Raw genomic sequence first — 24,017 nt, forward strand, 5'->3', positions numbered from 1 at the left:
GAATCGCATGCTCAATCACTTTCACTAAAAAGGTTAGTGACGAGACAGGTCTATAATTCTTAGGTTATTGGAATCCAAAGAAGAGCTCTTTAATAAGGGAGAAACCATTGCCAGTTTTAATGCTCTTGGCAATATTTCTGAACTCAATGAGGCATTCGTAATCGCAACCAATACTGGACCATACACTGCATCCATACTTTGCAAAATAAAAGGGAACACACATCTACCAATCACTCCATTTGATACCCCAACATTAAGTGGAATCATGCTCTTGAGCCCTAAACAAAACTAAACTTTCTATCCTCCCCCCCCAAAAAAAAAAAAAAATTTGCCAAAATGATCTGGTGTTGAATCAACTGACTAATCCAAGTTGCTATTATCTTGACTCAAGTTACAAACAATTTGAAATTATTTTTTAGGCCTATTCAAGGATTCCCTAATTTTTGCCGATAGTCTGCTTCCTGCTATTCTGTACTCCTCCATTTTAACGTTATAAGAATCTTTTACAACAGATGCTTGCTCTTATGTTACCTCTGCTTCTTTCGTTTCAATTCCCTCCTCAACTGTATTAGTACAGCATTATTCTAATACTGATTATTCCTCCATTACCTTATTGCAACCTCACATATTGGTATAGTATCGATAGTGGCACGCATAGAATTGTTTTAAAGGGACACTGTTTTGTCTATCTGTAACTGTAAGAGATCAAGGAGCAGAGGTCCCCATTATTCCCATCAAAAGATTTAAAAAAAAAAAAAAAGATTGGGTCCATAAATGTGTGAGTTTTCCTCATTAGTTTTACCTGTAGTACAGTAGATAAGCTGTAAAAAGTTTGCATTATAATAGTGATACAATCATAGTCAGACCATAGCACAAGATACACATTAATTGAGCCTTTAATTCTCAGTGTGCTCTGGGGGAAAAAAAAAAAAAATCTAACATACGTATAACCCTGCCTCATGTTTTGCAGTAATACGCATTTGTCTAAAACCTGAAGCTGCCAAAGCATCAACTAGTCCATGATCCTGACTCTCTAATGAACATGAGTCAAATGGTAAATTAAAACTGGCCATAAAAAATATATCATAGATAAGTCTATTGGCAAAGCAGTGATGTGCTCCAACATCATAAATCAATCTGCCTGAAGAAATCCAGGCAGACAGTACACAGCACAACAGACCTTTTCGTCCAGGACAAAAACTTCAAATGGACTATTCTCATTTCCCACAAATTTTCTAAATTCCAAACTAGAGCAAAAACCCATCAACCCACCATTTAACATCTCTACAAGCCAGCTCCAAAGAAAAGTCAGAGGGGCAGCACTAAATCTACGAGTACTACATCTGAGGTATAAAGCCAAAATTTAGAAATACATAAAACATCCAGCATTATATGTAAAATTAAACCATGGATCAAAATAAGCTTATTCTTTTATAGAACAAACACTAAACATTGATACCTTCAAGAAATTTAGTACCTGCTCTGAAAGGGACAGATTATATCCTTGAGGATATTGCACATAGTTCCTAATCCTAGCAGATAATACAGCATAAAGCATAGTTGCTTAACGTAACAGTTGTTATCCAGGGACAGCAGGCAGCTATTCTCACACATGGGTGACGTCATCCACGGAGCCCGGATGCGGACAGCCTCGCAAGCAGACTTGCTTGTAGAAACTAGAAGTTTCGAGTCAGCTGCATGCGTGAGTGCTTTCCCGCCCAGCGCAGGGCGAGTCTCCTCAGTTTAGATAGCTAGCAGAGAAGCCAACCAAGGGAGGTGGGTGGGTTGTGAGAATAGCTGCCTGCTGTCCCTGGATAACAACTATTATGGTAAGTAACTGTGCTTTATCCCAAGACAAGCAGGCAGCCTATTCTCACACATGGGTGACCTCCAAGCTAACCAGAATGGGATGGTGGGAGTGTTGGCAACTTAGGAGAATACATTTTGTAATACTCTCTGGCCAAAATAGCCATCATGTCTGGAGAAAACATCCAGACAATATTGAGAGGTGAAGGTATGAACTGAGGACCAAGTAGCAGCTTTGCAAATTTCCTCAATAGGTGTAGATCTGAGGAAAGCTACTGAAGCTGCCATTGCTCTGACTTAACTCTGTAGTTATAATCCTGCCTGGGCATAGCAGAAAGAGATACAATCAGCCATCCAGTTAGAGATGGTACGCTTAGAGATTGGATGTCCCAACTTGTTTGTATCGAAGGAGACAAAAAGTTGAAGAGCAGTTCTGTGTGGTTTGGTGCGTTCCAAGTAGAAGGCCAAAGCATATTTACAGTCCAGAGTATGAAGAGCAGATTCTCCAGGATGAGAATGAGGCCGTGGAAAAAAACACTGGAAGTACAATAGATTGGTTGAGATGAAATTCTGAAACCACTTTAGGTAAGAATTTAGGATGCGTACGGAGGACCACCTTGTCATGATGGAAAACTGTGAAAGGTGGATCAGCAATGAATGCTTGCAGCTCACTGACTCTGCGAGCAGATGTGAGGGCAATGAGAAATACCACTTTCCAAGTGAGATACTTCAGATGAGCCAAAGGGAGTTTGAAGGGAGGCTTCATCATTGAACAAGAACAACATTGAGATCCCAAACCACTGGAGGCGGTTTGAGAGGAGGTTTGACATTGAAAAGTCCTTTCATGAATCTGGAAATCACCGGATGAGCAGAGAGGGGTTTTCCTTCAATAGGCTGAGGGAAAGCAGCAATAGCACTGAGATGGTCTCGGATTGATGTAGACTTGAGGCCAGAGGTGGATAAGTGCAAAAGATAATCCAGAACAGAAGATAAGGAGGAATTTTGAGGCTCCTTATCATGAGAAAAGCACCACGTAGAAAATCTAGTCCATTTTTGGTGGTAGCACTGTTTAGTGGCAGGCTTCCTAGAAGCCTCTAAAATGTCTTACAGGTTGAGAAAACTGAAGAGGAGTTATGTTGAGAGGTACCAAGCTGTCAGGTGTAGAGATTGCAGGTTGGGATGAAGCAGAGATCCCTGACTCTGTGTAAGCAGAGATGGAAAAACTGGTAGAAGATATGGCTCCCTGCTGCTGAGTTGAAGTAGAAGGGAGTACCAAGGTTGTCTTGGCCACCAAGGAGCAATCAGAATCATGGTGGCATGATCGTTCTTGGAGGGAATGCATACAGGAAGAGATTCATCCATTCCAGTAAGAAAGCATCTGCCTCGAGGCAATGAGGAGAATATATCCTGGAGCAGAACTGGGGCAGTTTGTGGTTGTGGGGAGCTGCAAAGAGATCAATCTGAGGCATTTCCCACTGCAAAAAAATGTGATGAAGAGGCAAGGAATTGAGTGTCCATTCATGAGGTTGCAGAAGACGACTCAAGTTGTCCGCCAAGCAATTTTTCGCCCCTTGGATGTATAGACAGCTTTGAGGAAGGTGTTGTGGTGGATTGCACAGTCCCAAACCTTCAGAGCTTCTTGACAAAGGGAGGGAGATCCCATCCCCCCCCCTGTTTGTTGACATAATACATGGCGACTTGGTTGTCCGTCTGAATGAGGACTACCTGGTCGTGAAGAAGATGTTGAAAAGCTTTGAGAGCATTGAAAATTGCTCTGAGTTCCAACAGATTGATGTGAGACTGACGATCCGTACTGGTCCAGTGGCCTTGAGTACGGAGACCATTGAGATGAGCGCCCCAAGCGTAGGTCGAGGAATCTGTTGTGAGGACCTTCTGATGGTGGGAGGAGGCGTTTGAAAACAGTAGGCCTCTGGAGAGATTGGAAGAGAGCATCCACCAGCGGAGAGACTGTCTCAAGGAAGGAGTGACTGCAATGTGTCAAGAGAGTGGGTCACAAGTCTGCGTCCATTGAGATGCCAGGGTCCACTGAGGAATTCTGAGGTGAAGTCTGGCAAAAGGAGTCACGTGTACTGTGGAGGCCATGTGACCTAGGAGTACAATCATGTGTCTTGCTGAGATGGAAGAGCGGGAAGACACTGCATGACAGAGTTGAAGGAGAGCTTCCAGATGTTGTTGCGGGAGGAATGCTCTGAGTTGGATAGTGTCCAGAATAGCTCCGATGAATTGTAGATTCTGAGAGGGCTGAAGTTGGGATTTGGGAAAGTTGATTTCGAATTCCAAACTTTGTAGATCGTTGAGTCGCTACAATAACCCCCCGAGATGCGAGTCCTTGATAATAATAATAATAATAATAACAACTTTATTTTTCTATACTGCCATAGTCGATGAGCCAGTCGTCTAGGTAGGGAAATACCTGAAGACTATGGTTCCTTAGAGCTGCTGCTACCACCACCAAGCACTTGGTGAACACTCTGGGAGATGAAGCCAGGCCAAAGGGTAGCACTCTGTATTGATAATGCAGCTTCCCCACCCAAAATCTGAGATATTGACGGGAGGCCGGATGAATGGGAATATGAGTATAGGCCTCCTTGAGATCCAGAGAGCATAACCAGTCGTTCTGATCTAGAAGGGGATAAAGGGATGCCAGGGACAACATGCAAAATTTTTCTTTTACTAAAAATTTGTTGAGAGCCCTGAGATCCAGAATGGGTTGCAGATCGCCCGTCTTCTTCGGAACTAGGAAGTAACGGGAGAAAAAAACCCTATTCTGCTGTCCAAAGGAACTGATTCGATGGCACGGAGACGAAGCAGAGCTTGAGCTTCCTGAAGAAGAAGGGCGGTCTGGGATGGACTGGAAGGATACTCTCTTAGAGGAAGCTCTGGTGGAACCTGAGTGAAATGCAGAGAGTATCCTTCCCTGATGATTGACAGCACCCAGAGGTCGGATATAATTGTCTCCCATCGGTGATAAAAATGATGGAGACGACCTCCAATGGAGTGAAGAGAGGACAGAGATAGAACGGTGGAGGTTAGGCTCTGTTTTAAACAGTCAAAAAGGCTGCGCAGACTTAGGTGCAGCAGAAGGTTGAGATTTCTGTTGCTTCTGATTCTGCTGTTTCTTGGGAGGCGGACGAGTGTAAGGAGCTGCTCTCGGAGCAAAACGCCTCTGGAAAATTGGGGAAGGGCGTGCAGGTTTGGCAGGAGCTGGCTTAGGCTTTGGTCTGATAATGGAAGCAAAAGATTTTTCATGTTTAGACAATTTCTTGATGGCTGCCTTGATAGATTCATCGAAGAGGTCTTTGCCTGCACAAGGAATATTAGCCAAGCGGTCCTGAAGATTAGGGAACATGTCAATGATGCGAAGCCAGGCCAGGCAGCGCATTGCTACAGAACAAGCAGTCGCCCTGGCGGACAACTCGAAGGCATTATAAGAAGACTGGAGAAGATGTAATCTGAGTTGTGATAGAGTAGCTATGACTTCCTGAAAATTGAAGTGGTTCTGTATATCTAAATAGCTGAGGAATTTAGGAAGAAGATCAATGAGGAACTTGAAATAAGTGACAAAATAAAAATTATAATTGAGGACTTTGGAGGACATCATAGCATTTTGGTAAAGGCAACGTCCAAACTTGTCCATGGTTTTCCCTTCCCTTCCAGGAGGAACAGTAGCATAAACTCTGGAAGGATGGGATCTTTTTAAGGAGGACTCCACAAGCAGGGATTGGTGAGACAACTGCAAATTCTCAAATCCTTTGCAATGCAGAGTTTTATACCTGGAGTCCAATTTGATTGGAACAGCAGGAATCGCATAAGGAGTCTCCAGGCATCGTGTAAAAGTCTGAGACAAAAGCTTGTGAAGAGGAAGCTTAAGTGACTCTGCAGGAGGATGAGGAAGATGCATGACTGCGAGGTACCCCTTAGAATATTTAGAACCAGATCCAATTGAAGGTCCAAATCAGCAGCCATCTGGTGAAGAAAAGAAGAAAAAGATAGTTGAACCACTAATGCCCTGCCTCGAGAAGGACTCGAGGACCTCGAGGCAGCCTGGGTTGAAAATGAAGCTTCGGCAGGAAAATAGTCTTCAAAAGAATAAGGAGACTTGGACGAAGGAATAGAAGTCGCTGAGTCTTCGAGGTCTGGAAGCGGAGACCTCGATCGAGGAGTCAGTGATCGGGTAGAGCTGGAAGGTATAGATCAAGGCTTAGCTGAAGAAGGACGCTCTTTGGAAGAAGAACTATGCCTGGAGGTATGCCTCGAGGAAGGCCTCGATTGACGACGAGAGTGGTGCTTGGAAGCAGGTCTCGAGGATCGAGGAGATTTTGCCCCAGAGATGGAAGCAAACGTTGCTACCAAGGAATGGATAGGGTTAGAAGCTGTGGATCGAAGCTCAGGAGGCTTGGTGGAGGAATCTCGAGGCACTCCCAAAAACTCTGCTCCTTGTTTGGAGTGTGAGGATTCCTGTCAAGGCACTTGCAAAGAATCTTCTCCTTGCTTAGAGTGCATAGATGCCAGACTAGACACTCGCAAAGACTCTGCTCCCTGCATAGAGTGTGAAGTTTCAGCCCGAGGCATAGGAAGAGGCTCGACCTCGCGGGAGTCTGCAGAATGCCCAAGCTGGATTAGAGTAGCCAGCTTCGGTCCTATTTTGGTTAGAAACTGAACAAATTGCTGCTCTAACATGGTCTGGAAGGAAGCCGGCAAGGATGGATCCGCATCTGAAACCAGACCACCTGCTACAGCTGGTGGTTCCAAAGTGGCAGTGGAAATGTGCTTCGACTTGGAAGTCTTGGCAAGCTTGAGGACCACCGCTGGAACTTTCTGCTGAGCTATCTGACCTGAGGATCCAGGGGAAGATACAGCAGGTGTACTCGAGGAAAGAGCCGCCGCAAACGAAGAAGGTTTGATGAGGCTCGAGGTTGGAGTCGTAGAAGCAGGAGGACCCTTGGTAGAAGGTGGAACCGAGGTCGCTTTCGAAGTCGAGTGTGTGACTGAAGAGTCTATCCCGAAAAAGCTTCTCCACTAAAATTTGTCGATGTTTAAGGGCTCGAGGTTGAAGAGTAGCACAGCGCTCGCATGACTTTGGTTGATGGTCTGGCCCAAGGCACTTGAGGCACCAACGGTGTGGGTCCGTGAGGGAAATCGCACGCTGGCAACACTTCTTGAAGCCCGTTGCTGGCCGGGACATAGGAGGAAAAATAGCCGCAGCAAAGTCGAAGCCCGTGGACTGCGGCCGAGCGGCCTGCCCCGCCAGTCGAATGGAAGAAAATAAAATAAGATTTTAAAAAACCCAAAAAACTAGAAATAAAGAAAAGAACACAGCGATTCGTGAAGAAAATAAACACAAACCGCAGTGAGAGAAGGCACAAAGTAACTAAGTTAAATGCAGAGAGTCAAAGACGGACTTCTCGGCTCTGCGGAAAACTGAGAACTGAGGAGACTCGCCCTGCACTGGGTGGGAAGGCATTCGCGCATGCGCGGTGCGGCTGACTCAAAATTTCTAGTTTCTACAAGCAAGTCTGCTTGCGAGGCTGTCCGCATCCCGGCTCCATGGATGACATCACCCATGTGTGAGAATAGGCTGCCTGTTTGTCCTTGGATAATATCCTTGTCTATATATAACTGGTATCATACTTATCTCTTACCAATCTCATGAAGCAAACAAATTTCTAACATTATGCCTCCAATATAGTCTTAAGATGCTGCTTATTCATGCTCCTTTGTTGGTGGGCCCCTTTTGGTGTGTGGCATCTCCAGCACTGGACCACTGCTGAAAAAGCCAAGTGGCTTGATGATATCACTTGGATGGGGTCAGGGGGCCTAAAGGAGAGTATAACGTGGAGGATCCAATGCCCCAAGGGGTCTTCAGGCAACAGGAAGAAGGCAGTAACAACCACAGGAAAAAAAAAAAGACACACATAACCTAACAAACCCCGTCCTCCCCAACAATTTAAAAGGGTATAACTGTAGTCCAGGGAAAGCATTCAGAATTTCTCCTTTGTCAGATTCAGATACTACAGATCTAAAATGAATCTGAACGAATCATTCTGCATTCTTGGATACCATAAACTACTAGGAATAAAATCACTGACTTCTTTCTTAATATGGAGCAAGTTCAACTGTATGTCTAGAAATTTTTGGAGACCATCGGGTACGGAAGCCTTTCTGTGGGCCTTTCTGTTAGCACTCAACAAGCAGCAGGCAATTATACTTCAAACATTTGTGAAAAACTGATACATAGAAAATCCTCCTCAGCTTTAATTGTAACCGGTCTCCAGAGCAAGGCTAACAACTATTGTTCTGCCCCCACAGCTGCGTGCATGTTTATATTCAGTTGAACTGTGCTGACACAGTCAGTTAATTCAAGTTGATTCCTGCTTAGTTCTGTAAGCTTCACTACTGATCATCCCCTTGCATTTGACCATTTTATCCCCTCAGCAAAGACCCGCCCGAGTCCCTCTTCATTTCCACTGTAGCATACATTTTCTTGATTGGCTGGGCTTGTGCTCCCCCACTCTTCTTGTGCTAAAGAAAATAAAAAATAGACCATTTTTACCACAGCATGAGATCTATTTGCATGCACTGCTTTCATTGTATGCTAATAGATCTCATGCATATTCATTGGGGAAATCCTGAAAACCCGAATGGATTGCAGTCCTCAAGGAGGGACTTTGACACCCCTGCTTTACATTTATCCACGTTGAACCTCATCGTCCATGTAATTCACTTTATAATTGTATTCCACAAAAAGATTTATGTAGATTACAATTAATACAAAATACTGCTGTACATTTGTTTGATTCATACTGCTCGGAAATATGATCACATAACTCCTCTATTGAAAAAAGAGCATTGGCTTCCCATTTCATATCCGTTCAGCCACCCGTTGAGAGAAGTCCTGAAAAAGCAGGATACATGAGCCAGAATAATTCAGAGAACGCGACTTCTTATACAAGTCCAAAAGTTTTGCTTTGATGGCATAATTATGGAACCTGGCCAGTAACGCCTGGGGTTTAGCCTCCCTCCTCACGGCTTGCAGCGTGGGCCCATGTGATGCACCCGCTCTACGAGAACTTGGCCTGCAGTGCTCAGCAGGCGCAAGGAAGCCAGGATTAAAAAAAAAAAAGTAGTGCCTCATCTTTCACGCTTTCTAGAAAGCCAATTACAGTACTCCCCCCAAATTTGCAGGGGTTCTATTCCAGGAACACCCACGAATTTCAAAAAACCGCAAATGCGGTTTTGCATCTGTCAAAAGGCGGGAGAGGCAGGAGAGGGCAACTTGGGTGATGGCAGGTGCAGAAAATCATTTACAGTATGCTTCACCTCTTCCTGTTACTACAGTCAGGCTACACCAATCAGGAGCTGCTTTGACACGCAGCTCCTGTTTGGTGTAGCCTGATTTTAGTACAGGAAGAGGCAGTCGGAGCATACCGTGAATTACTGAGTCCACGATTCGTGAACCGCAAATTTGCGGGGGAACACTGTATCTAAATGTTCTTTCGGTGACCTCTATTTTCCTGGTCCTCCACTCTGTCCATAAACAGCCGGACCTTCTTTTCCACTGCCATTAACCATCCCTCTGATATGTTCGTGCGGTCTTCCTGCACCGAGACGCGCTCCTCTAGTTGCTGGATTTTGGAAGCTTGGCCTGCCAGGGCACTTTTCACATCCTCTATCGAGGTAAAGAGTTTCACCCGACTTATCATCAAGAAGCTGTGAAATGTGCCTCAATGAGACTTGCATAATCTTCTCTGACTCTCCTGCCAGGACTACCTCCGTCTGTGTCGTCACCTTGTCTTTTCGAGACTGCAGTGTTTTCATCGGCATGACTCCTGCTATAAAAGGAGATTCGCCAGGGAGAGATTACATGTCGTGGGCAATCAGGTGCTACTTTTTTGTAGGGATCAGGGAAAGAACTACAATATTGAAACACTATTCTCTAGTAGAATAATTTTATGTCAGATTGTAAGCTACTTAGATGGTTATAAATATATGGTGGGATAGCAAACTTTTAATAGACTTTGAAACTTGGAAGTCTATTTTAATAATGGCTTATGGACTTCTGTTTTAGGAAATTATCCCCAAAATTTTTAAACTCTGCTAAGCTAACTGCTTCCATCACATTCTCTGGCAACAAGTTCCAGAATTTAAGGGCTTCATGGGATTCAAGCTGAGCACCTTACTACATTATATTGCCCCTGTTGATGTCTGGGAGCTGCAGAGCAGAGCTCCGCAGTCTACCAGATAGTATGTGAACCAGAAACCTGAAAGCAAGGCTGTTGGGCTCTACCAGGCAGTGTGGCCTTGGCCTGATTGGCTGTGAACTAGGCTAAGGAATAGTTGCACCAGCCACATAACCTACCATTTACTGGAGGTAGAGAAAATGCTGCAATTTGCCACAGAGCACCAGCCTTTACATCAGTGATGTCATTGGGAAAAGTCAATTTCTCTATCTATATCTGCTAGTAGGAAGGGGATACAACCCAACTGTAATATACAGAAGCGTGCAGTTGGACGCTAAAGTAGTGACATTTTGGCGATATTACAAATGCATTCAGAGCTGGATAGTTTTGCATTTTCTCTCTTTTGAAAATCTGCCAAATTGCAATATTTTTGCAACAGTTGAGCATCATCTTAATTTTCTGTGTGGTGATTTACCAGTGTATACCAATTCTTGCATTTACATAGATTGGTTTTCTGTAGTTAAACTTACATTTCATCTTATGATCTCTAGCTTACTCAGTGGGGTTACTCCCAGAGTTTATTCAAGAGAGTATACTGTATACTCAGACACACTAGGCCAGGGTTGCCCAAGACCGGTCCTCGAGATCGACTGGCAGGCCAGGTTTTCAGGATATCCACAATGAATATGCATGAGAGAGATTTGCATACCAAGAAGGCAGTGCAGGCAAATCTTTCTCATGCATATTCATTGTGGATATCCTGAAAACCTGGCCTGCCAGTCGATCTCGAGGACCGGACTTGGGCAGCCCTGCACTAGGCAAACCATGAGTTACTGTTTAAACTTAGCCAACATCATCGAGCATCTAAGCTATGCTCTTTCATTTTATGCACAAACACACAACATATACCAGTACATAAGAGCATCAAAAAGCACCGCCAAGTTCTTCAGTAACAAAGAAGGTAATTTTATAAAGGCATTTTCACATTAAATGCCACTATATGGACAAAAAACTTACCCCATGCATATGCACAGGATGACAAGAATTAACTTTCTTGTACAAATGTAGTATTGGAATGTTCTGGGACGAAGATTGAATGGAGTATGAATAGGGTCATACTTGATAAACTATGCATAATCATATGTTCCTGTACACCTGCTCTCGAGCCAATGTAGATGCCTGTAAGAGCTACAGGATATATGCTAGTATTTTATCAAGACACACATGTCTATCTAAGTCTAGAAAACAGGTATCAAATAGGTGCCTAGCTGCTCTTCATACATATAACTATATATATTTATTTATAAAATTACCTTTAGTGTTTTTCAGCAGTCCCCACTCTTTGCCTTTCAACATGGATGTAACAGATATGGCTGCTTGTTCTTTTGTTGACAGGTTCACATGAAGCCTTTCAGGGAAGCCTGAAGATATAAAAGACATGCTGCATGGGAGTTTTAAGAGACACAGGGGGGAAAAATAGCCAAAGTGCAAACAAATAGCTCTTTTTTTTTTTTAATCAAAAAGTAAACATAACCGGGTGCTCAGACCTAATAGGGCAAAGGATGCTGTGTAAAATTATCAGGAAACTTAAACCTAAAAACACTAACAAAATAAAAAAGGGAGAATGGTTAGTCTGCTGTTGAGACAGGCATGGGGGACAGTAGCATGGAATGCTGCTACTATTTGGGTTTTTGCCAGGTATTTGTGATTTGGATTGGCCTCAGTGAAGACGGGCTACTGGGCTAGACGGACCATTGGTCTGACCCAGTAAGGCTATTCTTATGTTCTTAATTGAGAAAAAGGTGGGGTAAATAAAAGAAAAATGTACAAGTTAGGGAGGGCATCATAAGTTCTAGAAAGTCACGCTGAGAGCTGACAAAATGCAACTGCTAACTGCTCATCCCGTCTACTCATGTCAGACAGGTAGCAGCGGTACATGCACGGTGAGACACTGACAAGGCTTCTGAAACTTCCAAAATATTCTGGGCAGCGTTCGTACTGGACTCTGATGGATAACATAATCCAAATGTAGTGTCCTGTTTGTGACTGGAGAAACATCTATCTATAATACCTAAAAGAAAAATATTTAACCCACAACTTTTCATCAAAAAGCTTTTTTTTTTTCTTACTCTGTTACTTAAGAACATAAGAGTTGCCGCTGCTGGGTCCATCGTGCCCAGCAGTCCACTACCACAGCGGCCCCTAGGTCAAAGACCAGTGCCCTGAGACCAGCCCTACCTGCGTGCGTTCTGGTTCAGCAGGAACTTGTCTAACTTTGTCTTGAATCCCTGGAGGGTGTTTTCCCCTATGACAGACTCTAGAAGATCGTTCCAGTTTTCCACCACTCTCTGGGTGAAGAAGAACTTTCTTACGTTTGTACGAAATCTATCCCCTTTCAACTTTAGAGAGTGCCCTCTCGTTCTCCCTACCTTGGAGAGGGTGAACAACCTGTCTTTATCTATTAAGTCTATTCCCTGCAGTATCTTGAATGTTTTGATCATGTCCCCTCTCAGTCTCCTCTTTTCAAGGGAGAAAAGCCCAGTTTCTCTAATCTCTCACTGTACGGCAACTCCTCCAGCCCCTTAACCATTTTAGTCACTCTTCTCAGGACCCTTTCGAGTAGTACCTTGTCCTTCTTCATGTACGGCGACCAGTGCTGGATGCAGTATTCCAGGTGGGGGCGTACCATGGCCCAGTACAGCGGCATGATAACCTTCTCTGATCTGTTTGTGATCCCCTTCTTAATCATTCCTAGTATTCTGTTCGCCCTTTTCGCTGCCGCAGCACATTGCACAGACGGCTTAATTGAATGTGTTGCTAATAACTAAGTGAATGAGGTTATAAGCACTGGATGTGTGTGTGGAAAGTAGCCAGGACTCTAATTTGGAATCACAAGTTTTGAGCACAAATTTTGCACTGAATCCCTGCACTGAGCTAGCTCTAACCACAAAGCTTTCTGCATGGACCCTTAAGTTTGTATCTGAGACAATGGGAAGTTAAAGACTTGCCTAAGGTCAATAAAGAGCATCAGTGGGATAAGAACCTTGGATCCCCTGTTTCTCAGCCAACTGTACTCTTGGCTCAGCCACTGTTCAGAAAAACAACTTTATATAAAGTCTATGAACTGTAAATGTTTTACTGTCTGGAAATGGCCGTCGTTAAAGGCATTTCAAAAGGGAATGTAATCAACACTACTGGCCTTAGATAGATATCATATGACAGGAGTGAAAATATTAATGGCCTTCACTTCATGTTTATTTGAAGAGATTTATAAACCATATCCTGTATTGAAAAGACTTTGAATGTGGTCTAAAGGAAAAAACATGGTCCGGTGAAAAAGTGATTTGTTTTTAGACAATGTCTGAATTTCCAACACTGTTTTAATTTTCTCCAACCTTGCATTGTCTCGTTTACGTTGTGGGCATGCGGTGCTGGGTTTTCATTTCATGCTTGAAAGGACATTTTCCATGGTCACCCTGCTTCACAAAGGGGTCCTTTTACTAATCTTGGCAAAAAGTGGCCTTAGTGTACCCATAAATGGGTTTCTCCCCCCCTCCCCCACACACACATTAAGGCCATTTATACCGTAGCCATTATAGGCTTTATTTTGTAATGGTATATGGCACTTACTGCCGTCCATTTTATAGGTGTTAAGGGCTCAAGTGATATACCAGTTAGCATGTGACTGGTCCCAATTAGAGCACTTCCAAATCCTACTAGCCCAACCAAAATACATCAAGCAGCACATAACACTGTCCCTGGTTCAGCCCTAGATTGGCAATCTTTTTCAGAAAACAAAACCGCCTTCTGTAGCACAACTCTTACCTTGTCCAGGAACAAAAGATCTAGAAAACTGGGGCACAACAGAAAGAGGTGTTAACCCAGAACAGATATTTTTCATGTTTGGTAACTGAATTGGTGCTGGTGACTGTGCCGGTGATGTAGTAGGACTTCCAATTTGGGCACTATGCTGAAGATTAAAAAAACAAACAAAGAAACAAAAAAAACATACAGAGAAAAAATTAAGGATCTTGTAATCAAAATTAAAAGTCAATATTAGAAAGTGGGTTATGGAATCAGTATACTATGAGTACTTTAAACAAAACTTTATCATGACAAAGATTACGCAGAGATTTTAATAGACCATTTCTTAACTTATTTTATTAGTTGGATTGCGGCAATTATGTTGCAGCCGCGGGAGCGGACCGCTGGGCGGGATGGACCTCTGGTCTGACCCAGCGGAGGCAACTTCTTATGTTCTTATGTTAAATCCTGAACTGTAATGCACCTTAAGCTATAACTGAAAACGCTTCCTATTCAGATTGGAAATGTACTGTATCTTCTGTTTAGATTGTAGATAGTACTAGGCATAGATATTGTCAGTGAGATTATGCCTTTTTCTTTATTTGAATATTTGCCTTGAATATGTTCTCTATTTAAATTCTGAAGGATCTCACAAATTATTAAAAACTTTGAAATACTTAATTACAATTTGTAAATGTAAAATTAATCACTGTAAGCCTACAAGTGTCCAGTAATGGACACTATTGAACACTACACTTCTCCCTCCCTATTTGCGGGGATTAGGGGCAGAGCCAGCCCGCGAATAAGAAAAATTCACGAATAACTTTTGGGCCGGCTCTGACCCACCCCTGGCCCTTTCCTGGTGGTCTAGCAGTGACATGGGGCAGGAGCGATCTTCCTACACTCCTGCCCCGTGCAGAGCCGTGCCCCATGGTCTCACGAGACTACAACAGGAACTCCCTGTTGTAGTCTCGTGAGACCACAGGAACTCACAGCACAGCTCTGCACGGGGCAGGAGTGTAGGAAGATCGCTCCTGCCCTGCATCACCACTAGACCACCAGGTAAGGCCCGTGCTCCTGGGATGGCTGCTCGCCTCCTCCACCCCCCTCCGTCTCCGATTGTCTCCTCCTCCTCCGATCACCCCCCTCCGCCTCTGATTGCCTCCCTCCTTGCCCCGATCCAAGTCCCGGGGCCGTTTTTTTCGATGCGGGCTGCCAACAAGCGATTCTCGTGGGGGGGAGGGGCTGGGGAAAAAAAATCACAAATAATCGAAACCGCGAACATCAAAACTGCAAATAGGGAGGGGGAAGTGTATTTTGAGTGATTTTTGAGTTTTCACTTCAACACTATTTTGGTTCATCACATTAATTGAGAAGTCCTGGGATGTTTTCACAAAAAAATACCCTAAGTGGATTGATTGTAATGTAATGTAATTTATTTCTTATATACCGCTACATCCGTTAGGTTCTAAGCGGTTTGAAGAAAATATACATTAAGATTATAAATGATAAGTAAGAAGGTACTTAAAAATTCCCTTACTGTCCCGAAGGCTCACAATCTAACTAAAGTACCTGGAAATTAATAAAGAAGAGAAAATAAAGATGGTTGAAAAAAGAAAAATTATATGTGAACTTATAGGATGGAAATTAAACTGACAGTGAAGAACTGTATGAAAAATACATATGGAATGCAGTTAGAGAGGGTAGGTTACAATCTATTTATGGTATTTGTTTAATTGGAAGGTGTTAAGGTGGGTAATTTGGGGGAAGGTTATCTGAAGGTAGGTGAATCTTCTGGAGGTAAAAGAGGAGGGGTTAAGATATTTGGATGAATTTTTTGAAAAGCAGGGTTTTGATTTCTTTTCTGAATGTTTTGAAGTTGTCTGATATTGTCATAAGATTGGAGATGGAATGGCTGATTTTTGCTGCTTGTGTTGCCAGAAGGTTGTCAAACATTTTCTTGCGTTGTGTGCCTTTGAGTGGGGGGAAGGCGAAAGGGTTTGAGGTTCTTCTGTGTCTTGAGGTGGAGATTTGGTTTAAGTGGTTGTTTAGATAGGAGGGGGAAGAGCCGTGTAATGCTTTGAATATCAGGCAGTGGAATTTGAATTGGATTCGTGCTTGTATGGGTAGCCAGTGAGAGTCTAAGAAGGCAGTTGTTATGTGATCATATTTTTTGAGTGAGTAGATCAATCTGAGGGCGGTGTTTTGTATGGTCTGGAGTTGTTTTATCATAGTGGCTGGACAAGGAAGATATAGGGAGTTGCAATAATCCAGCAGACCTAAGACTAGGGATTGGACGATTAGTCTAAATTGTGCTTGGTCAAAGAATTTTCTGATTTTACGGAGATTTCTCATGGTTAGAAAAGCTTTCTGGGTTGTTTTGTTGATCTGGGGCTGCATTGTGCAACATCTGTCTATTGTAACTCCTAGGAGTTTTAGTTCGGGTTGTATTGGGTATTTGGTATTTTTGATTTTCAATTCAGTGATGGTAGGAGTTTGGGCTTTTTCGAGCAAAAGGAATTTTGTTTTTTTCAGAATTTAGTTTTAGTTTGTGATCCATCATCCATTTTTCTACTGTGTCTAAGGTTGTTTCTAGCTTTGTTGTGATGGTGGTCTCTGATGGGTCGAAGGGGAGGATTATGGTGATGTCATCAGCATAGCTGAAAGATGTGACATCTAGGGTATCTAAAGTGGCTCTTAGGGAGGAGATAAAGAGGTTGAAGAGCGTAGGTGAGAGAGGTGATCCTTGTGGATTGTAATCCATAACTCCTTTTTCAGAAGCTTTGCTGCAGGAGTTGTGGCAACCGAGGACTCTTTCACTCAAAAAAATTATATATAATAAAGAAGTTCTGTTCTTATGATAAGTTCACAGTCCTTGTTTACTGAAAGAATTTTTTCCATATTCAACAGTGGTGCTTACATACATTAGAAAGCTATAAAACTGCGTTCATACCACTAGATTATCATTGGATTAGCCACATACATGCCTTTACAGCTAGTGATCTCTGTATGCAGGACATTCACATTTACTACAAGAAATGCTGTCTTTCTGCCTTGGGCAGAGGATTGTCTGCCACTGCCATTGGTTTAGGAACTTCTGGCACTATAATCAATTTTACCATTTCTTTTCCCAAGTACAGAAGAAACAGCCTTCTATTGTGCTCTGGTTTTGCTTGCCATTCTAGATTTAGGGCAACCTAAATGATAAAGGCATTCAGGGCACTAAGGTCAATCATATTGTAAAATATTGCCATCCTCAGCATCTAGTTAGCTGTGTAGGCTTGACCCTTTGGAGCATTATAATCAAGAATCATAGTGGACTTCTTATCTGGAAGTGATTAGTGATTCAACTTCCTGGGCTTTCTGCAAACAAAGACTTTTCCTTTCTTAGGGCTGAAGGACAGAAGTGTTGCATCCTTGTGAAATGCAAACACTGATGACAATGCTTTGTGCTTACAAATTCTTCTGCTTAATTGCAAAAACTCCACTTGACGGAGGCTGAAAGTGAGCTCTAACGGAAGAAAAGCCTCAGGTTTTATCGGTAGAGCTCAAACCACCTCCGCCCACATCATTGGCTCAAAATTTCCGTAGAGAGTGACTAAATGCCACTGAAATTATTCTTTTTCTAGGACTGAGATTTATAACAACTCACTGACAGCTGTGTTTTAAAAAAAAGGATTGCAGTGATTGTGCTAGACATCCAATAAAGAGAGGCCAACACTTTCACAAAAGCTGACGTAAAGGGTCAGGATTGGCTACTCTCTCCTTATAAGTTGAAACACTGAAGTTATAGCAATAGGACGCTGAAGAGACCGTGAATACAACGACTCAAAGTGAGTAATGTTATTCTCTTATATTTGTTTACAGAGAATTGCATTCAGATAGAAAGTGATATGCATATAGTATTAGTTTCACAGAGCTGTGTGGATATATAGGAAGTCTGAAAGCCCTGAAGACACGGCATAGTTCCGTGAAACGTTGGCAGTACAGAAGACTCCTTTAATTTTTTAAAACATAATTGTCAGTGAGTTGTTATAAATCTCAGTCCTAGAAAAAGAATAACTTCATTGGCATTTAGTCACTCTCTACGGAAGTTTTTGAGCCAATGATGTGGACGGAGGTGGTTTGAGCTTTGAGCTCTACCGATAAAACCTTTTGGCTTTTCTTTTCTTCCATTAGAGCTGACCGTTTTCTTTTCTTCCGTTAGAGCTGACCGTTAGAGGCTTTTCTTCTGTTAGAGCTTACTTTCAGCCTAAATCAAGTTGAGTTTTTGCAATTGAATATTTATATTTTCCCATTTCAACATTTTTTTGAATTGATTAGTTACAAATTCTTCTGGAAATTCTCATCTGTTCTTGCAAATAGTTCCCAGCTTTGTCATCTGCAACTCTAATAGCTTTTGAACAAGAAGTTGTCCGCTGTAATATTTCTTCTACTCAGGGGTAATGAGTACTGGCACATTTTCTACTACCTGCTAAAATTGACCCATTGTCCCAAAATATTAATGAAAGAACCCAGGCTCTGCACACCAATTCTGCCTTTTCACAGATTCTTTGACTGACTGCAGGGGCTTGGTTATTGTGGGATGGATCCTTATGTGCTTATCCCACCCCTGATAGATGGCCTGGCATTTGAGTTCCGGCAGTTTTTTTGCTAGGAAAAAATACACCATTCCTATTTCTTATTTAATTTAGGTGACTTTAGACCCAGTGGGACTCAGTGGTAAAACAAGGAAGCTGACTCCTCAGTGAATCAAGAAGGCATCTGAAGCCATGGTCGGGAGCAGAATCTGGAACAGAATTGTGGTTGTGAAAGGAAGCAAGATCTATGTCCAGTGTTCCCCATTGAAAGATGATCTAAGACAGATGTGCTGAGAGACCATTTGAGAGGCTGAAGAAGTCTGATCAACTTCTGCTTCTGTTGGCCACCAAGAAGGTCTAGGGGCCACAATGGGGACCCCCAAGACCTGTCTTGTGTCCAACACCTATTCCCAGACAACAATACCAGCATCCAAAGGCTACACTTTCCTATGCCTCTGTGCACAGGAAACTCTTTCTTTTTCTTTATCTTGTTTATTCAGGATAGATAATAAACTCATACACTCATAGAAAGGAGAAATGATTATATAAGTAAGAAATATAGCTAATAATACTGTGGTAAGTATCCTCCAAGCTCTAAATACTTACTTATTGTAAGATACACCAAGCTCTAAATACTTACTTATTGTAAGATATTATTAGGTAAAGAACTCACTTACAGAAAAGGAAAAAAAATTATATCATAAGAGAATAGTAGCAATCTGGTAAACCTAATTCTCAGAACACAAAAATCATACCGGGGAACTACTATGCTAAACAAGCACACTTCCATTCACACAAAACAGAGTTACAGACAAACAAGACAGACCATTAGGCATCTGTACCAACTGTCAGAGAATGAGAATGTGTCCCTGAAGCAGTAGACACAGAGTTGAGCTATGTGGTTTGGGGGTCATTGATCCAATAGGACAACATGCATATTCATTAACTTACTGTCCCACAGATCAGTCATAAAATCTCTTTGTTCCTTTCCTTCAATAAATGGTTGCATATATAAAGGATTCCTTGATAGGACTTCATCTTTTCAGGCAGGGAAGTGGAACAAAAGTTTTGGCCGTTTGAGCTTGACTTCTTCTTATCAGACTTTCAGAAGATCATTAAAACCTTATTTGTTTGATAAATATATACAATCAAACAAGTTAATTTTATTATAATGTTATCTTATGAATTATGTATTACCGTAATGATATAAAATTGGTGTTTTACCGTTTTTTTTCTTATTGAATTGATAATTCAGTATTCTATTGGTTAGAATGGATGCTTGAAATATATATTTACCAAAGAAGTCCAATATCCTTGACTCCTTGCTCTTTGAGGAGCAGATGCATAAGACCTTGAACTGCATGAGCACTTTGGAGCAGATTCCACAACTAGGGAATGGTGCTATAGTTGTGTTCTTCGAAACTTTGGACAGTGTTGTAATCTATACCTGGTGTCAATTTTTTTAGGCACCACCTTAACTGCCAAAGAGGTCTCCCAGTTTTTTTAATAAAGTGTCACTCATGACTTTATGTAGAGGTACTCTGATACAGTCATTGGGAGGTGATTCATAATTAAAAAGATCAAGGAGTTTGATGCGCTGACCCATTTGTCTTATAAAGCCAGTGAATGATAAGCTTTCTGATTGAGATACCGTTGAGGTGATGTCGAAAGATCTGAAGAGATGCCATAGGATTCTTCTGTTGACAGATCAAGAAGATCCCCATCTAAATAGTTGGAAAAATCTAGTCCAACTCCTCAAAGTATACCCTGCTAGGTGAATGAGGGAGTGTGTGTCAAGCCAAGCATCAACACTGCATTGATGTTTATGCTGATCCGAAAAGTTTTTAGCTTTGGGTTTTTCTGGCTTTTTGTGTACTCTTTTGCATACAAAGGCAGAGATCACAACAAATATCATGATGTTCAAGATCACAACAAATGTCATGATGTTCAAGATCACAACAAATGTCATGATGTTCAAGATCACAACAAATGTCATGATGTTCAAGATCACAACAAATGTCATGATGTTCAAGATCACAACAAATGTCATGATGTTCAAGATCACAACAAATGTCATGATGTTCAAGATCACAACAAATGTCATGATGTTCAAGATCACAACAAATGTCATGATGTTCAAGATCACAACAAATGTCATGATGTTCAAGATCACAACAAATGTCATGATGTTCAAGATCACAACAAATGTCATGATGTTCAAGATCACAACAAATGTCATGATGTTCAAGATCACAACAAATGTCATGATGTTCAAGATTACAACAAATGTCATGATGTTCAAGATTACAACAAATGTCATGATGTTCAAGATCACAACAAATGTCATGATGTTCAAGATCACAACAAATGTCATGATGTTCAAGACTCAGACCCTTGAATATATACTAATTATGGGGGTCAGAGCCTGAAATGGTTTTTACAGCAAGTACATTTTTTAAAACCACTCAGCACTGTGTTTGACTTGAAGGGAAAAACAGCAGACCCAAAGTCAAGAGGCTTGATGGCCCGGGGATTTCAGGTAGAAAGGATATTAAAAAAAAGGTCAATGCTCTCAGGCAAAAAACAAGCCCTGAAGTAGCCCAATGGCTACAAAACTGAAAGCTGTCAAAATTTGATCAAAAGTGCAGAAATTACTTGAAAATGATAAAAAAATAATGGCGAAAACAATGAAAAATAATACCGGGAAGGCACCAAATAACACCAAAAGTTTGATGCGCTGAGTAGAGACGAAAATATACAGATTCTCAGCTCCATGGAAAACTGTTGGCTCCACATGCTGACGTCAGACAGGAAAGCACCTATACATGTGCAGTATGGGCACTGCCTAAAGATTTAAAGTTACAATGCACTTGGCAGTGTCCACACCGGGTTCTATAAGTCACTCACATGTGAGAATATTATGTCTGTTTGTTCTCCAAGATATTATCTATCTATCTATCTATAAAATGTGCAGCTACAGTTTTTGGCAAAGCAGTTTAAAAGTGCTACATCCTTCAGTGCATACAAGCAAACTAAAAATTGACTTCAAGGACATAATTAGATGGGGGTTTTTCCCCCCAACAGAACTTATTCACTGATTCATGGCCTAGATCAGGGTTACTCAATTCCAGTTCTTGAGGTTCACAGGATAGCCACAATGAATATGCACAAGAGAAATCTGCATACACTGCCTCCTTGGTATGCAAAACTTTCATGAACATTCTTTGTGGATATTCTGAAAACTTGCCCTGCCTGTGGACCTTGAGGACTGGAACTGAGTAGCCCTAGCCCATATACTTATGCCTGGATAAAACAGTTTTATCTTTTTGTTTCTATAAATAAGTTACCTGAGTAGAATTTTCTAAACTGCTTAAGTCTGTGGATTTCTGTCCTCTTTGATGTTCGCAATAATATTTACTTGATTTCCACTGAGGAGGTGAATGAGTCTGGGGCTGAGGATTGTTGGGGATATTTAGCTGCATCATTACAACTCCTCCACTTGGTGGTGGTACAACTGCTAAAAGAACACATTTAGAAGGAAAGGGTATTTATTCAGTTTTATCACAAAACCCATAATCTAAGCACTTGTGTTTCCTTTGAGTTTCTGGGCTTAGAACAGTGGCTTTCAATTCAGGGCTATGGGCTACCGCATTATGCCTTGCATCTAGTCTAGTTTGAAAAATATCATGAATGAATACTCAGAGTACATCTGTATCTATTACCTTGTTTTTTTCTAAACTACATATACAAACATATGCCAGGGATATTTATCATAGATATCCTGAAAACTGGACTGGTTAGGCTGAACCAATGAGAACCAGGCTGGAACCATGGTTTAGCCTAAAGATTCAATAGACTAAGGCAATTTGCAAAAAAGTGACCCCTTTTACAAAGGTGATTATTGCAGAGGGCTGCAGTAATTGCTCCAATGCCCAAGAGGGATTCAGTGGGTGTTGAAGCATTTGCCACAAGGCAGTTGCTATTGTGCCTTTGAAAAAAAACAAAAAAAACAACGGGGGTAGATGTTATTTCTTACTTTTTAAATTTGATTTCTTATGGAGGCAGAAGTGCCATAATAAAGAGCATCCTATTTTTGAGAGAAGCATCTACAAAATACTAAAGACAGAAGACTGGGATTAGGCATAGCAGCAGAAGAAAAATAATAAACATAATCTATTCTCAGCCAACTATATTACTTCAATTTTAAATTTGCACATTTGCTTAATTTTTGCTGCAATAATAAAAAAAATGTATAACAATGAAATTAACACCACTTTTACTGAAACAATATAACAGGTTAGATTTCTTGTATAGAGACATTCAGTTCTGCCTTGAACATTTTGTTTAACTAAATCTTTTTTTTACTGATAACTCAGTCTTGGTAGAGAATCAAAACATCTTCATTTTTTTTTTTTTTTTACAGGATAGTAACAATGAATATATATGATATTTATATGCATAGACTGGAGACAATGCAAATGCATCTCATGCATATTCACTGTGGATATATGTACAAGCATACAAGTCTGTGGTTCTTAACAAAAGATTAGTTTCTTACCTCAGTAATCTTGTTTCTGTTACTATACAGAGGAGTCCGTACTTTAGCTATTGATTCCCAATAACCATAAATCTGCAGAAGGGAGCCACTTTAAGATCTTGAACTCCTCCTCTTCTGCAGTGGAGAACAGTTCCCTCTTCAGTTGGTACCAACGCTATCGAATTCCACTGAAACAGAAGAAAAGAGGAGGGACACAGGGAGCTTCCACAGCAACAAACATAGAACAATGATCAATAAACAGTTAACTGTTTAACACTGAACAACAAATCATGCACATGAGTAGCTAGGAACCAACCTGCTAAGTGCAACTAGTAGGGGCTAGAGATCCCCCAAAGGGAAAAGAGAGCCCTCTATTCCTGTAATGATTTCTCTGCTGAAGAAGTCCTGAGACAGATGCAGAAATCATGCAACGCAAAAGTCCATGCAAGATTGACTGTATGGACTCCTGTGTATATTAACAGAAACAAGATTATCGAGCTAAGAACCTAATCTTTTGTTCTGTTATATATACACAGGAATCCGTACTTTAGCTGATATACCAAAGCAATGCCAGACATCTAGGATGGATGTAAGAGCCTGCCCTCAGAACCAAGGATCTAAAAGCGGCATCCTCTTGAGCCACCACATCCATTGAAGAGTAGGCCAAATAACTGCTCTACATATTTCATCAGGCAAGACAGCCCAGGACTCTGTCCAGGAATCTGCTATATCTCTTGTGGAATGTGCTGTGATAGAGATAGAAGGCTGTTTCTCACAGGCAACGTAGAAAGAAGAAATCGCCATGAGAATCCATCTGGCAATGGATGCCTTGGAGGCTGGCTTGCACAAAAAGATGATCAGAAAGTCTGGAATCATTAGTCTTCTCCAGATAGATAAGTAGGGCTCTGCGCACATCCACAAGCAAGAGTATCCAGTTTTGCTGAACCTATAGGATGAAAGGCAGGCAAACAAAGCTTCTGTAAAGCAGAAACTACCTTTGGAAGAACGGAAGGAACTGTGCACAGAGAAACACCCAACTCCGTGAAACAGAGAAAGGGTTACCTACATGAGAGGACCTGCAATTCTGAG

The 24,017-nt window shown here is 41.7% G+C and overlaps 1 protein-coding gene across 13 annotated transcripts in view; it reads right to left on the reverse strand.

Moving 5' to 3' along the window:
* R3HDM1 (R3H domain containing 1) overlaps positions 1-24,017 on the reverse strand; it is a 288,043-nt gene that overhangs the window by 41,733 nt on the left and 222,293 nt on the right. For 12 of the 13 annotated variants that reach the window (XR_004539395.1, XR_004539394.1, XM_033943916.1 and 9 more), the window contains 3 exons: positions 21,739-21,908; positions 13,833-13,977; positions 11,321-11,428 (listed from right to left, as the gene is read on the reverse strand). Coding sequence is in view for 11 of the 13 variants with exons in the window: in XM_033943916.1 (XP_033799807.1) it covers positions 11,321-11,428; positions 13,833-13,977; positions 21,739-21,908 (423 nt within the window). In the remaining 2 variants the exon portion in view is untranslated. The remainder of the gene's footprint in view (positions 1-11,320; positions 11,429-13,832; positions 13,978-21,738; positions 21,909-24,017) is intronic. The other variant, XM_033943918.1, reaches the window with a different exon arrangement.

Source organism: Geotrypetes seraphini, chromosome 5 (assembly GCF_902459505.1).
Source record: "Geotrypetes seraphini chromosome 5, aGeoSer1.1, whole genome shotgun sequence".
NCBI lineage: Eukaryota > Metazoa > Chordata > Amphibia > Gymnophiona > Dermophiidae > Geotrypetes > Geotrypetes seraphini.